This window comes from Peromyscus californicus, unplaced genomic scaffold (genome assembly GCF_007827085.1).
Source record: "Peromyscus californicus insignis strain IS unplaced genomic scaffold, ASM782708v3 Scaffold_4__1_contigs__length_199733344, whole genome shotgun sequence".
Classification (NCBI taxonomy): domain Eukaryota; kingdom Metazoa; phylum Chordata; class Mammalia; order Rodentia; family Cricetidae; genus Peromyscus; species Peromyscus californicus.
In genome coordinates this window covers 38,761,589-38,776,779 of record NW_026294562.1, presented here as the reverse complement: position 1 = coordinate 38,776,779, position 15,191 = coordinate 38,761,589, and the positions used below count along the sequence as shown (strand labels likewise).

The 15,191-nt window shown below is 42.2% G+C and overlaps 1 protein-coding gene across 1 annotated transcript in view; it reads right to left on the bottom strand.

Moving 5' to 3' along the window:
- The window catches only part of Cfap95 (cilia and flagella associated protein 95), a 97,876-nt gene that overhangs the window by 56,987 nt on the left and 25,698 nt on the right, over positions 1-15,191 (bottom strand). Inside the window, exon 2 of the mRNA XM_052713059.1 lies at positions 6,934-7,039. Within this exon, the coding sequence (XP_052569019.1) occupies positions 6,934-7,039 (106 nt within the window). The remainder of the gene's footprint in view (positions 1-6,933; positions 7,040-15,191) is intronic.

Sequence of the window (15,191 nt, the reverse complement as noted above, 5' to 3'; positions counted from 1 at the left end):
TTTAAAAAGGCACATAGTTGAGTGAGGGAATCCTTGAGGTCAAGAAACAAGGACAATGACAGCCTGGCTATAGCTGGCTGACATACTTTTCTTGCTAGGATGGGTTGGTGATCAAAGGTGATGATTAATCCTTTGTACCCATTTCTGCCCTCAACTTCCTGATATAAAAAACTATTGGTGAGTGGGTATGCACCCTGAGGATTTAAAATAGAGCTGACTGGTTCTTTTTCATATATAAAAGTTTAGATTTATGATTCCTTTAAGAATTTTTATAAGATTACCTTTTGAGACAAATAATAAAAAATTGGTCCTTTATTTGTAACTGCAAAATGCAGCCTGCCAGCAAAAGAACTGGCTGATAAAAATACCCTGCTTGCTTACACTCTGTTAATCTAAAGCAAGTTACTTGGGTATGAATGTATGTGGGTTCTTGGGACAACTTGTTTTTCACCTATAATATGTAAAATGTTTAATCGTGTAAGGCAGATGGAAAACATGCTGTGTTTTATTTGTATTCATTTCAATCATTCACTTAAAAAATAGAATGTAACCACATGGCAATTTTTTTATACTGCTTGAAAGATTCTGCTGGGGTATATAAGCTGTAAGGGAAAAAAATAAAGACACGGGAGAAGGAAAACACCAGGAAAGCTGTAGAAGGAAGGTATCAGGAAGTAGCTAGAAAAAGGACATTAAGAGAGACAGAAGGGAAACATCAGGGTAGAAGAACAGGACAGAAAAAGAACAGAGTAGAATAAGCAACAGAAAGAAGAATAAAATGAAGAACTAAGCTCTGGCCCTCAGAAAAACCTTCCTGTGTCTGTTTGTCCAGTAGTTCGCCTGCTCTGCATCTCCTCTTCAATTTCTCTGACCTGCTGAAGGCTTGCCAGTCATCAGCACCCTAGGTGAGGTCCTGACATGTTGGAGATGTGTGTGTGTGTGTTTCCCTTTTTCTGCCAGCCCCAGGGAATCAAGTTTTACTCTGTCAGATAGGAAAGTCAAGTGAGTGATTAGTTCGCCCACTCTGTGGATCCCCGATCCCTGAGCTGCTGAAGCCTGGTCCTTACAGCAGCAATATTTCAGACATTAGACTTCAGTGCCAACTTGAATATACTGTCAAGTTATTTGACCTTGAACAAGTGATTGATTTCACACGGTCTCAGTTTCCTTCTCTGTATACTACAGGTCCCAGATGGTACCTGCCTAAGTCATGCAGAGGGCAAAACCAGGTGCTTTTCGTAGTGAACTGAGCTGTGACACTGAACACTGATAGGACAAGTCACAAAACTATCTTAGCCAAACTGCCCCTTCAGTTCCCCACTCCCAGTGCATTCTCACCTTTAGTTCGATAGACATCTTGGGACGGTATTGTAGCTTTTCTGGGCCCTTCAAGTCTCGAGAAGAGTTTAATTCCATTTATGAAAGTCCCCAGTTCAGTGAAACCAGCACTTCTCTCCCTTCTCTACTCATAGATGCCTGCCAGGTCTGGCTGAGGGGCAGAGATTGGGTGGAAAGATGTAATGCTATGTGGCCCTTACTCCCCTGACATGAGCCAATGAACATGGGTTTGGCTGACATTCAAAACCAACTCCTCTGCTAGGACATTTTTGAGATTGCTTTTGGGCATTCTTTCACTAAGGATCTCCAATTGCTGCTTGCTGGGGACGGGCAGAGCTCCATCCCACCCCACACACTCCCTATCCACTTCTTCCCAGGATCAAACAAGGCAGCAGGAGCTCCCAATCCCAAAGATGCAAGGAGAAGGACCACTGACCCAGATCACCACCGCCAAACTAAAGCAAGGAATGAATTAAAGCAAGCTTTTTATTCATGTACACGGGCTGCCTCCCCATAAGGCAGGGAGGGGTTTAAAAGGTCAGCATTTGGTGTGGTAAAGGTAAGGGTTTCATAGCTCAGGAGTAGGGAGTTTCCAAATGGGGGGAGGGATTGGCAAGTTTACCAATAGGAAGGTTTACAGACACAGAACATAACAAAGTAGTCATAACAACAAGCGGTTAATAACCTTTGGAAACAAAGGCAGGGTTGCAAAATGGTCATAACAACTTTTTGAAACAAAGACACCATTGCCATTCCAGAATAGGCAGCAGAGAACCCTTTGTAGTTAAGGTGATAGGTAGAACATAGCCCAATCCTTGAGAAACAGAGGGTTAACCACAAAAAGCAATGCACCTATTTTGTCTTTACTATAAGATGGCCTTCAAGCCCACGGTGGAGACTGGCTCATTCATCATTTATTTTCCTGATGGAAGACTCAGTCATTGTCTTGACTGATTATATTTTATTGCCATAGCTTATAATATGAATCCTTTCCAGTTTATCTCAAATCTCTGCAGTAATAGCCCTGCTGCCTACATGCTATGACAAGCCAGGCTGGTCCCCACCTCCAGGCAGAAGCAGTCACTTCGTGACTGGAAGTGAACTTGCCACCATTCATGCAATAACGATTTCCCTTGTGCCAGCAGGACCTCATGGAACTAGACCTGAGATCATGATCCACAAGACCACAGTTTGACCAAGACTGACTGTGCATACTTCCTGACCCATCCTTTTATTCTATATAATCCCGAAGTTCCCATTGGTACCTGGTGAGAGTTTAGGATGACTCTCTCACTATTCCTTCCGAGGGCAGCAACACCACACTGCTTCCTGCCATCACCACATGTCTCTGATTGGACTCTGGAGGCAGCGTGGTCTATTAGGAAGGTCCCAGACCACCACCACCGCCACACAGTCAGTCCTCTGACCTACCACTGCAGGAACAGCAATTCCTCTCCTGAACTTTGGGTTTGAGTAGGTCTCCTGTGCTGGGCTGCTGGCTCTCTGCTCCGGTCCTACAATCAAATGACTCCAGCAGATTTTATCTGTGACTTAACCAGGCAAGCACATTCAAAGATAACCTGGCCACTCTGAGGGCAGCTTGCTCCCTCTCTCCTCTCTTCTGCCACATCAGGCACAGCACCTCACACTAAGGTTCTCAAGCTGGTGTCACAGACTGGGGTCCCTACATTTTTTAAATGCCAGGACACATGTCTCTCTAAATAGTTTCTTGGAAATCCCTCTCAACCAGAGAAAAAGGAACTAGCAATCCCCAGGTAAACAAATCCTCTTTCAAATCTTTGGGCAGCACTCTCCAAAAATGTAACAGCAAATACTTTTACTCTGGTTTGAAGGTCTTAGATGGTGCTGCCTAGGCAAGTCAGCTTCTTAGGCAATGTGCTTTTCAACATCTATCAAGGGTGTTCATAGCTGGGTATAATAGCAACACTTGGGAGGTGGGGGAAGAAAGTTCAGAAGTTCAAGGTCACCCCTACCTACATAGGAAGTTTGAGGCCAGCCTGGGCTACACAAAATGCTAGCTCAAAAAGAAAATTTAAAAAGTGTTCCAGACTTTAGGCCTCTGTCAAAACCGGTAAAAACAGGAAAAGGAACTCATGAATTCATCATATGATGGCCGGGAAGCCCTGAACTGGTGTCTACCTCTCCCTGGACACTTGGGACATTGAGTAAGTGATGTTAAGATTGATTAGGTTAGGTTTAGAATGAGAGTAATAATTAATACTTTGTAGCTTTTAATACAACTTTGTAGCTTTGCTGTAAAAAACAAAACCAAAAATGGATGGATCAGTACTTTATACACAAAACCATCAGAAAAACAGACTAGAAACTGTTGGGTTTCAAAGGGACAAACAGCTGAGGTGCTTATTTAATATATCAAAGCAGATCTGGCCACCGGGTTCTCCCAGCATGCCTCAGTCCCTACCTGTTACAGTGTTCTCCTGGCTTGCATACCCCACCCCTACTGTGAACTCTCCAGCCCAGGAGGCTGGGCTGCCTTTCCCGTATAATCCAGCCAGTTTGGTTATGGGGTCTTACTATGTACTCTCTTTTGGGCCTCCTGGCTGAATCACCTGGCTCCCCTCTCTCCCCTCTCTCTTCTCTCTTCCTCTTCCCCTCCCCCTCTCCTCATCCAGCTCGGCGTCATGTCTACTCAGTATTCTCACAGTTATCTCTGCCTCTGGCTATGCTCTCCCACATATCTATAATAAACTTTCTCCTCCATCATACCTAGGCGCAGTCATGTCCTTTCTTCCCTTTTTCTTTTTCTTTCTTTCTTTCTTTCTTCTTCCTTTCTTTCTTTCTTTCTTCAGAAGGTGGTAGAGGAAGGGCAGGGTTTTCATGATCATCCCCAAATGTATAGGAAAGGCAAACATCCCCGTTAAGTCTAAGCCTTGACCACTAGAGTATATAGAAGCCAAGGGAAGAAGTGTCTAAGACCATGTATGGTGTAGTCTCAATTTCAGTTCGTCTCTTACAACCCAGAGCCAATGTGCATCTTGCTCAGTTTTTCCTTGCTCTAATCACGCACCTGCTCAAGAAAGCCCAGGTTTGGGGGAAATGTAGCAGAGGTGCTGATAACTGAGCTCAGTATCAGACACATAAGCTCCACCCACGTGCTGGCTGACTGTCAATGAGACATTTAGGGGCAAAGAGCAAGAAGCAACAGAAATCTCATACTGCCCATGTGATTTGGGCTGGAACAGTAAAATATATATATATATATATATATATATATATATATATATATATATATATATGAACAGAGAAATAGATATGTCAAGAAAACCCCATGTGTATGAATGAGAACAGTGCAGAGGGAAATGTCTTCTTTATCATTGTTTTGGGTCCTGAAAGTTGTCTCATTCCACATCAAGCCAGCTGTAATTTTATACTGAATCTCATATTTCCCAGGTCATCCTACCTGTACTCATTACAACTAAAAGAAATTAAGGAAGCCAAACTGCCATGCTAAGTCAATTCATTCCATCTACCATAGAGCACAGAGAATATTCTAGAACAATTTCCAACGTATAATCATGCCTTTTCTTAGGCCTGCCAATTTCACAGAGCCATCTGAGAGTATCAGCCTTTGGGGGCAAAGCATGAGATCTACCCAGTGTTCTCAGTGTGTTCACCTTCCGCTGCTTCTCAGTGTGTCAAGAAAGCTGCTCTTCAGAACCTGAGGATCTCTGTCAAGAGATGCTCAAGGAAGCCTGGGTTAGAGGGATTGGAGCAGAGGCGTCATTGACTGTGCTCAACATCAGACACATGAGCTCCACCCACATGCTGGCTGAGTGCCAACAAGACAGCCCAAGGTTTAAATGGGTTGGATGGGGTCTTCAGAATTTAGTTGTGTGCATACGATTTTCGTGTGTGAGTGCATGGTGTGTGTGTACACATATGCTCAGGTGCCCATGCCTTAGATCTCATTACCAATACAGAGGCCAGAAGAGGGCACATGTTTCTCTCTACCATTCTCCCGCTTTTGGGGGGTGGGGGTGGGGACAAAGTCTTTCCCTGACATTGGAGTTCACTTGTTTTTTTTCTGGCCAGGCTGATCATCCTGTGTCTGTCCTCCGTGGAGCTGGAGTTACAGGTGAGTGACAGATGTCCTGCTTGTTGTGTGTGTACTGAGATCTTAACTCTGGTCTTCATGATTATGCAACAAGGGCTCTCAATCACTCATCATCTCTTCCATCCCCCAAAAACAGGCTTTTATCTAGCCCCAAAGCTACTGCCATTGTACAGTGCAAGTGAGGAGTTTTTAGACTGCTAAGCTTCTGTATCTGGATCCCAAAATTTTGTGATCATATTAATAGGTTTAATTTCTTGTAACAGCTATCTTGAGAAAAGTATTTTAAAAAAGAAAAAGAAAAAAATCAGAGACCTGGGTGTGGTGATATATTGTGTCCCCCAATATATTGTGCATCCTAATAAATTTATCTGGAGTCAGAGAACAGAACAGCCACTAGACAGACATAGAGGCCAGACATAAAGGCACTCACACCTTTAATCCTAGCCTTCTGGAGGCAGAGATCCATCTGGATCTCTGTGAGTTCAAAGCCACACTAGAAACAGCCAGGCATGGTGACTCACACCTTTAATCCCAGGAAGTGATGGCAGGAAGCAGAAAGGTATACAAGGCATGAAAACCAGGAACTACAGCCTTTGTTAAGCTTTTAGGCTTTTTAACAGCAGTTCAGCTGAGATCCATTTGTATGAGGACACAGAGGCTTCCAGTCTGAGGAAACAGGAGCAGCTGAGGAAGTGGCGACGTGAGGAAGCTGTGGCTTGTTCTGCTTCTCTGACCTCCCAGCATTCAACCCATTACCCAGCTCCAGGTTTGTTTTTATTAATAAGAACCTTTAAGATTCGTGTAACACCTAGATTCAAACTTCACTTTCCCATTCCCTGGCTACATGACTCTGAATGAACTGCTCAACTCTCGGAAGTCTCTCTCCCTGCCTCTACAAAGTGGAGATAAACACCTGCTTCACAGGGTTGTCTGGAAGACAGAAGTTACCCAGCAAGCTGCTGCTGTTCCAGCAAGATGCTGCTGCTGTCGCATAGCATCACATCCTCCCACAGTGGTAGAACTGGGAAGCATGGGGGATCTTTAAGAGGTAAGAGACTCTTTTGAGGGTATACTCTCAAAAGAAATTGGGTGGCCCAGTTTCAGTTTCCCTCTTAATCCTGACTTAAAATGGGGCTACTGACCCTGACATGCATTCCCCAATGACACGCCAGTCACCCTTATTAGACCAGTGGAGTGACCTGATTTTGGACTTAAACCTCCAGAACTGAGAGTCAAAATAAATGGCTGTACTTCATATGTAGCCTGTGTAAGATATCTTGTTATAGCGACAGAAAGCTAACTAATACAGTCAGATAGCATGCTAAGCACTTTGTTGCATCTAATGCACCCTGTAACCTTAAGAAGTAGGTGCATTGTATAGGTTTGCTAAGTACACTGCAACTAAGTCACCTAATTAATGTCACAAACGAGTAACAATGTTGGAAAAGATACTCCACACCTTACGTTTTCGGCCAAAGAAATTAACAGCAACTACTTACTGGACAGTCAGTCCCAAGTCGCCAATACGTTGAATTACACAGTTTTTTCACTGTCTCAGGACCCTCGATGTCATAATCTTTGGGAAAAGCTTCTCTGTCACGGTGCCTTTAGGGGAAAAAAAAATCAAAGTTCCTTAGGAATAATCCTTATTGGCCATGTATTGCATTTAAAATTTTTTTTTTTTTTTTTTTTTTTTTTTTTTTTTTTTTTTTTTTTTTTTGGTTTTTCGAGACAGGGTTTCTCTGTGTAGCTTTGCGCCTTTCCTGGATCTCGTGCTGTAGACCAGGCTGGCCTCGAATTCACAGAGATCCGCCTGCCTCTGCCTCCCAAGTGCTGGGATTAAAGGCGTGCGCCACCACCGCCCGGCTGCATTTAAATTTTTTAATTTGCTATATTCCATGCTATTATCTTAATCATAAATTGTCAGATTCATGATGAATGATGTGTTTCTCACCCCTTCTCAAGGAATTCGGAGACTGCTCCCTAAAAACAACTTGGCATATTTAATACAACTTACACTGTCACAGAAACACTACTTAACTAACACAGTAATTATTCAGTGGCTCCAGTGAACTGGATCTTATTTAATAATGTAGATTAATTATTGACAGTAAATTCAAAAATAAGATATGGGAACAGCTTTAAAAGGCAGCTTGTTACTTTACAAATTCTCTCTTCCATGAATTTTAATTATGTTGTTTTTCAAACAAGGCAAGACTGATAGCCTGCATAGTCCCTGTTTCCAAAGAGCACGCAAAGAAACTGATAACCACCAGCTAAAAAACAAACAAGGTTCCACTTTTTTTTTTTTTAAGATTTATCTATTTATTTTATGTGTATTAGTGTTCTAGTACTCTGTCTGCACGTATGACTTTATGCCAGCAGAGGGCATCAGATCCCACCATAGATGGTTGTGAGCCACCATGTGGTTCCTGGAAATTGAACTTGGGACCTTTGGAAGAGCAGCCAGTGCTCTTAACTGCTGAGCCACCTCTCTAGCCCCAAAGTCCCACTTCTTAGAATATGTGTGGAAAAAGAAAAAGCATTCCAATCATCTTGGCTAAAAGATGTTAGGGCTAATTTTAAAAGGAGTGGGGGAAGAGAAAGAGCGATTTGGTGTGATAAGAAATGAAAAGGAAGTGCTGTGGTTGGCCGCAGAAGTAAATTTTCCCAGAGCTTTTTTAGATTAAATAAAGGAAGTTGAGACCAAGCATCTGCAGAAGGGTCCCTAAGGGACACAAGGCAGAGGCTGTGCATGGGATACCCAAAAATACATCCAACCATCGGTTGGACAACTTGTAAGGCCCTGCTTGGTGAGATTTGAACACAGTGTGTCCCCTCTGAAACTCTGGTATAAATTAGATTTCCTCAGTGGCAGTGCTGGGAGGTGGGCCCCAAAAGAGGTAATTAGATCATTAAGATGCAATGGAGCCTTTCCTTACTGGGTTAGGGTGGCAGTTTGAATGTACTTGGCCCCCATAAGCTCATAGGGAATGGCACTATTATGAGATGTGGCCTTGTTGGAGTAGGTACGGCCTTGTTGGAGGAAGTGTGTCACTGTGGGGGGGGGGGGGGGCTTTGAAGTCTCCTGTGCTCAAGCCATGCTCAGTTCACTTCCTGTTGCCTGCAGATGTAAAACTCTCAGCTTCTTTTCCAGCACCATGTCTGCCTGTATGCTGCCATGTCCCAACCATGACGATAATGGCTTAAACTTCTGAACTGGAAGCTACCCCAATTAAATGTTTTCCTTTATAGGAGTTTCCATGGTCATGGTCTCTTCACAGCAATAGAAACCATAATGAAGATGGTTTTCATAATACTAGGTGAATTCTTGCTCCTGAGAGACTGGCTTAGTTACCTGGAGAGCAGACTGTTATGGAAAACTACCCCTTGGCTCGCCTCTTCTGTACTCACATGCTCCTCCTGGTCCTCCTGTTCGACGATGCTACAGTGAAGCCTAGTGTCCTTGGCAGGGGCAATCATCTGATCTTGAACTTCCAACCTTAGGTGCTATGAGCTTTCTTTTATACATTACCCAGAATTGTGGTCTGAGTATGAAATTCCCCCATAGGCTCATGTGTTTGAACACTTGGTCCCCAGCTGTTTGGAAAGTTATAGAACATTTTAGGAGGTGGGTCTTTGCTAGAGGAAGTGAGTCATTGCAGGTTGGCCTTGAGGTTTGACATGTAGGCCCTGTTTCCTGTCTGCTCTCTGCTTCCTGTCTGAGGATATAACATGACCATCAGTTCATGTTCTAACCAACTCCTCCACTCCTGCCCCATGCCTCCTCTGGTATAATATACAGTATCTCCTTGAACTGTGAGACATGACAAACTTTCTTCATTAAGTTGCCCCTTGTCAGGTCTTTGGTCACTGAAATGTAGGGTTTCTATTGCTGTGAAGAAACACGGTGACCATGACAACTCTCACAAAGCAAAACATTTCAACGGGAGTGACTTAGAGTTCCAGAGGTTTAGTTCATTACGACCGTGGCGGAACATGGCAGTGTGCAGGCAGACATGATGCTAGAGAAGGAGCTGAGAGTTTTACATCTTGATCCACAGGCAACAGAAAGAAAAACTGTGTTACAATGGCCAGACTTGAGCTTCTAAGACCTCAAAGCCCGCCTCTGCAGTGACACACTTCCTGCAACATGGCCATACCTACTCTAACAAGGCCACACCTCCTAATAGTGCCACTCCCCATGGGCCAAGCCGTCAAACCTATGAGTCTATGGGGGCCATACCTATTCAACCCACCACAGCAGCCAAGAAAATAACTAGTGTACCCAACCACCAGTACTGTGTCTGCTACATTTCGTTGGGCTACATTTGCAACAGGCACAAAATTGCAGGGGAATAAACCTAATGGAGTCTACCCTCAGCTACTCCCTGCTTCTGTAGAAATTGACCTAAGTAATTATGAGGGAAAACCTTAATTTGGCCAATTTCTTCCAGCTATGAGGGGTTTGATGGCATTATGGCACCCAGAATTCCTCTTTGCTGTCACTTCAGCAGCAGAAGCATCCCCAGATCCCTAAGATCTGCCAGTATGGATCCAGCCATGATGCATGCTGGGTATTCGTGTACCTGTTGGCCATCTGTATGACTGAGAAATGTCTGTTAAGGTCCAGTGCTATTTAAATTGCATTATTTTGTTTTTTCTGATTGAGATTTTTAGTTCCCTGTATGCTGTGGGATGGTCTGTATGTCAAATGTGTTGCTGATTGGTCAATGAATAAATCACTGATTGGTCAGTGGCCAGGCAGGAAGTATAGGCGGGACTAACAGAGAGGAGAATTGAGAGAACAGGAAGCTGGGTGAGAGAGACACTGCCAGCCGCCACCATGACAAGCCGCATGTGAAGATGCCGGTAAGCCACGAGCCATGTGGCAAGGTATAGATTAATAGAAATGGATTAATTTAAGCTGTAAGAACAGTTAGCAAGAAGCCTGCCACGGCCATACAGTTTGTAACCAATAGAAGTCTCTGTGTTTACTTGGTTGGGTTTGAGCTGCTGTGGGACTGGCAGGTGAGGGAGATTTGTCCTGACTGTGGGTCAGGCAGGAAAACTCTAGCTACACCTGTATATTTTGGATGTGGACCTTCTGCCAGATGAATAGTTGGTTAATATTTTTCCCCTTGATCTGCTGTTTCTACTGCTGCGATGCAGCTTTTCAAATGATGTAATCTGGTTTGTCTGTTTTGGGTTTTGTGATTTTGCAGGGGTGGGGGAGTGTCTGTTTCAAAATGTTCCCAGCCCATTTCAGTGTTTTGAAGCATTTTTCTGATGTATTTTCCTTCTTGTAGTTTAAATTTTCAGGTGTTATAGTTAAATTTAATTTTTTAACTGGTTTTGTTTGTTTGTTTGTTTTTAGAGACAAGGCTGGTCTCAAACTCCTGGTCCTCTTGACTGAACCTCTTGTATGCTAGGACTGTGGGCACATGCTACCACACTGGGATTTTTAATCCAGTTGCAGTTGGTTTTTGATTGTTTGTTTATTCTGGTTTTTTGTTTGTTTTTGTAATTGGTAAGATCGAGGTCTAGTTTTATATTCTGGATGTGCGTACCCCATTTCCCCAGCACCTTAACTGAAAGCACTAACCTTTCTCACGTTTCACTTTTAAAGAGCTGGTGATATTAATGCTCTAAACTGAGTTCACAACACATTAACACACTGAGACTATGATCTCAAAATCACTGTTCTAGACTAGCAATTTTTAGTAGACTTTGGGTCCGAGTTTAAACTGCACCCCAACTCCCTGAACATAATGCAAACATTTGTGGGTGCTTAGAGACTTTATTTATTTATTTATTTATTTATTTATTTATTTATTTATTTATTTATTTATTTACTTATTTATTTATTCATTCATTCATTCATAGTATCTAAAGCTCAAAATAGTGGCACTCATCTGTAATCTCAGGATGGATGAGTGTGAAGACATCCTGAATTCGTCTCTGCCTCCAAAGCAAAACAAAACAGATTTCTAGTCTTAGAACCTAGGTAGATTGGGATGTTGCCAGGATCTAGCAAGGAGCTGCCCATGACACTGCCGAACTCCTATGAAGCCCAGGTAGGTGCCCACCACAAAGAAGCATCTAGTAACACATGTCATTAGCACTGAGGTTGAGACAGCTGTGGAGAATCAATGCATCCCTGACTCTTAGGTCATTAGTACCCAAATCTCTGCTTCCTAGAGCAATCAAGCTTCCCCTGAAATGGGTGGAACCCATACAAAGCTGCCAAGTACTTGACTTGAAAAGAACATTCAAAATAAAACAGTCATCTATCAACTCTAAGAATAAGACCTTTAACATAAAAAATCAGCATAAAATAAAACAATCACATTCTTTCAAATTGAGTAAAGTCAACCATATCAGAAACGCACTCTACACTGTCACTGTAGCCTGCACAGCAACTTGAATTACCAAGAAGAATGTCACTGGCCAGCACTGGTCAGGCCCAGGGTCTTTTGTAGATCCCCATCCAGACAGGAATATGACAAGAGCTGGCCTGCAATTAGCTCAAGGCCGAAGGCATCTGAATATAGGCATTCTATACCAATGAACAAAGAAGGGCTTTCTCTTCCAGGCCAGGTGGGAAGACAGACTGAAGTTCATACTGAGAAGAGGACACACAGCCTCTTGCCAACAGTGCCAGGATGCTCCTCCAGAAATGGCTTTACTCCTCCCTTTTCACTCAGCATAGTGCTTAAGGTCTTAGAGCAATGTGACAAGGAAAAGCTGAATATAAATAGGAAAGGAAGAAATGTGTTTCATTATGAGCAGATGATATGACTTTGCACAGAAGAGACAACGAAGACTCTACCAGAAAACTCTCAGATCTGATTAAAAAAAAGTGGGAGGATATAAAATCAAAACACAAAAAATCAGTATCCTTATATACCAATGAAAACATATTGAAAAAGAAATTGGGAAAAGGAATCTCATTCACAATTACCTCAAGAAAAATTACCTTGGAGCAAATCTAAAGTGAAAGAAGACCTCTACTGTGAAAACTTTGAAACACTTGGAAATGGGAAGAGCGCCCATGCTCATAACTGAGAGTTAATATTGTATGGCCATCTTACCAATCAAAAGATTCAGTGAGGTCATCATCAAAATTCCAATGCCATTCTTTTTGCATGAGCAGACAAGAGCTCAGCTCTAAACAAGACATATTTTATACCACCCATTCTAATGCTCAGGGAACGTCACAGAGGGAAGGACAGAAAGAGTGTGAGAGATGGATGTCTAGGCATGGCATAGCCATTGCAATCTCGAATTATAGCTGCCATGATTCTTCACACCGGAGCCTGAGCAAGACTGGCCCTGTCGATAATTACTGTAAAAAGATAGGAAACTCATTGTTTTAGTTAGGGTTACTATTGCTGTGATAAACACCATGACCAAAAATAACTTGAGGAGAAAAGGGTTTATGTGACTTACTCTTCCACATCACTGCTCATCATTGAAGGAAGTCAGGACAGGAACTCAAACAGGGCAGGAACCTGGAGGCAGGAGTTGATGTAGAGATCATGGAGGAATGCTGCTTACTGACTTGCTCTTCATGGCTTGTTCAGCCTCCTTTCTTATAGAACCCAGGACCACCAGCCCAGGCGTGGCACCAACCACAATGGGCTGGGCCTTTCCCCATCAAACACTAAGTAAGAAAATACTGCCAGGCAGTGGTGGCACATGCCTTTAATCCCAGCACTTGGGAGTCAGAGGCAAGCAGATCTTTGTGAGTTCAAGGCCAGCCTGGTCTGCAGAGCAAGATCCAGGAAAGGTGCAAAGCTACACAGAGAAACCCTGTCTCGAAAAGCAAAACAAAAAGAAAGAAAAAAAAAAAAAGAAAATACCTTACAGGCTTACTTACAGCCCATTCTTATGGAGGCATTTTCTCAACTGGGGACCCCTCCTCTCTGATGACTCTAGGTTGTGTCCAGTTGACAGAAAACTAGCCAGCACAATCATGGAAACTTGCCTCTCCCTACTGAAGATTATGTGACAAAGAGAATCATTTCCTTCAGTTGCATGCTCACTGGTGAATCCACCAGGCTCCAGTGGATAATTCTAAACCTATGATCGTAATGGCAGCTTTAGTTAAACTCAATGGATCACAAAACAAAACAAAAAGTTATGAATGTGGGGAAGGAATTTGTTGGGAAAAAGGGAAGAAGTTCACAGGAGTCGGGTGGGGGAGTAATTAGAATGCATTTTATACATGTATGAAAATGTCAAAGAACAAATTTAATTAACAAAAGAGATTAAAATTCTTTTTAGATAAAACTGATTCACAATGTAAATATTGAATTCTTAAGAGTATTTCAGAAACTATCAGAGCATTATCAAAACCTTATCCACTTTGCTTCAAATGTATAAGCACCACAAAATCTTGATTCATCTTATAGTTAAGGAAAAAGTACACTGATATTGTTGTGAATTAAGGGCAACACAGTTCGTGGACTAGACCACCTTGAAATAGTGGAAAGTGTCCCAAACCTGGGAGGTGTTCTGGTTCTAAAAGAAGAAGCTTTTTAAAGTTCTTGGACATGTTGTTTTTAAGCTCAAATTTAATAAATAATTTTTTGGCTTTAGTTCACTACATGTTATAAGGATTTTATAATAAAAATATAAAAACACAGAATAGAAAAGCAACAGAGTAATTTTTTTCAACACTGGACTATTTTAAAATCTGAAATATAATGCAACATATGTCACTAAAAAGTCATGTAAACACAAAAGACTCTGTGTAGTCAAAGTAGTTCTCAGCAAAGGGAGTAATGCTACAGGCATTACCATATGTGATTTCAGGCTTTAATGTAGAGTCATGGCAGCAAAAGGTAGCATGGTGCTGGCACAAGCAGGTATGTAGGACAACACAGATATACACCCGATTTGTAACAAAGAAGGCAAAAACACATATTAGGGCAAGAAAGACAATCATTTCAACAAATGATGCTGGGAGAACTGGGTATTTACTATTTAAAAAAAAGAAAGAAAGGAAGGAAGGAAGGAAGGAAGGGAGGGAGGGAGGGAGAGAGAGAGAGAGAGAGAGAAAGAAAGAAAGAAAGAAAGAAAGAAAGAAAGAAAGAAAGAAATTTGATTCCTATTCCTCTCCAGAACAAAAATCAAATATATAGAAGGTCTCAATATAACACATGAAAGTCTGAAACTATTAGAGGAAACACTTCATGGTATTGGGACAGGAAGGGCTTTATCAATAAGACTCCAGTCACTCAAGAAATAAGACTGAAGCTTTTTAATTTCATGGGATCCCATTCCCACTTGTCAATTCGAAATAGTTCATCAAGTGAAGAATGGGAGAATGTCTTTAGCATCTATTCATCTGACAAAGGAGTAGCATTATCTTGTAGTTGAAAATTTTCCTGTGTCCCATCCAGTCTGCAGCCACTCAGACCCAAGTAAACACACAGAAGCTTTTATTCATTATAACTGCATATACAAAGAACTCAAAAATCTAAACAGAAACTCAGACCACAAAACATAATGAAATAGGCAGCTATCAAAAGATGAAAAACAAGTGATCAATAAACACATGAAAAAAAAAAAGGCATTCAGCCAGGTATGGTGGTGCATGTCTTTAATCCCAGCACTCAGGAGGCAGAGGCAGGTGGATATCTGTGAGTTTGAGGCCAGCCTGGACTACAGAGTGAGTTCCAGGAAAGACTCCAAAGCTACACAGAAACTCTGTCTCAAAAAAAAAAACAAACAAACAAAAAAAAAAAAA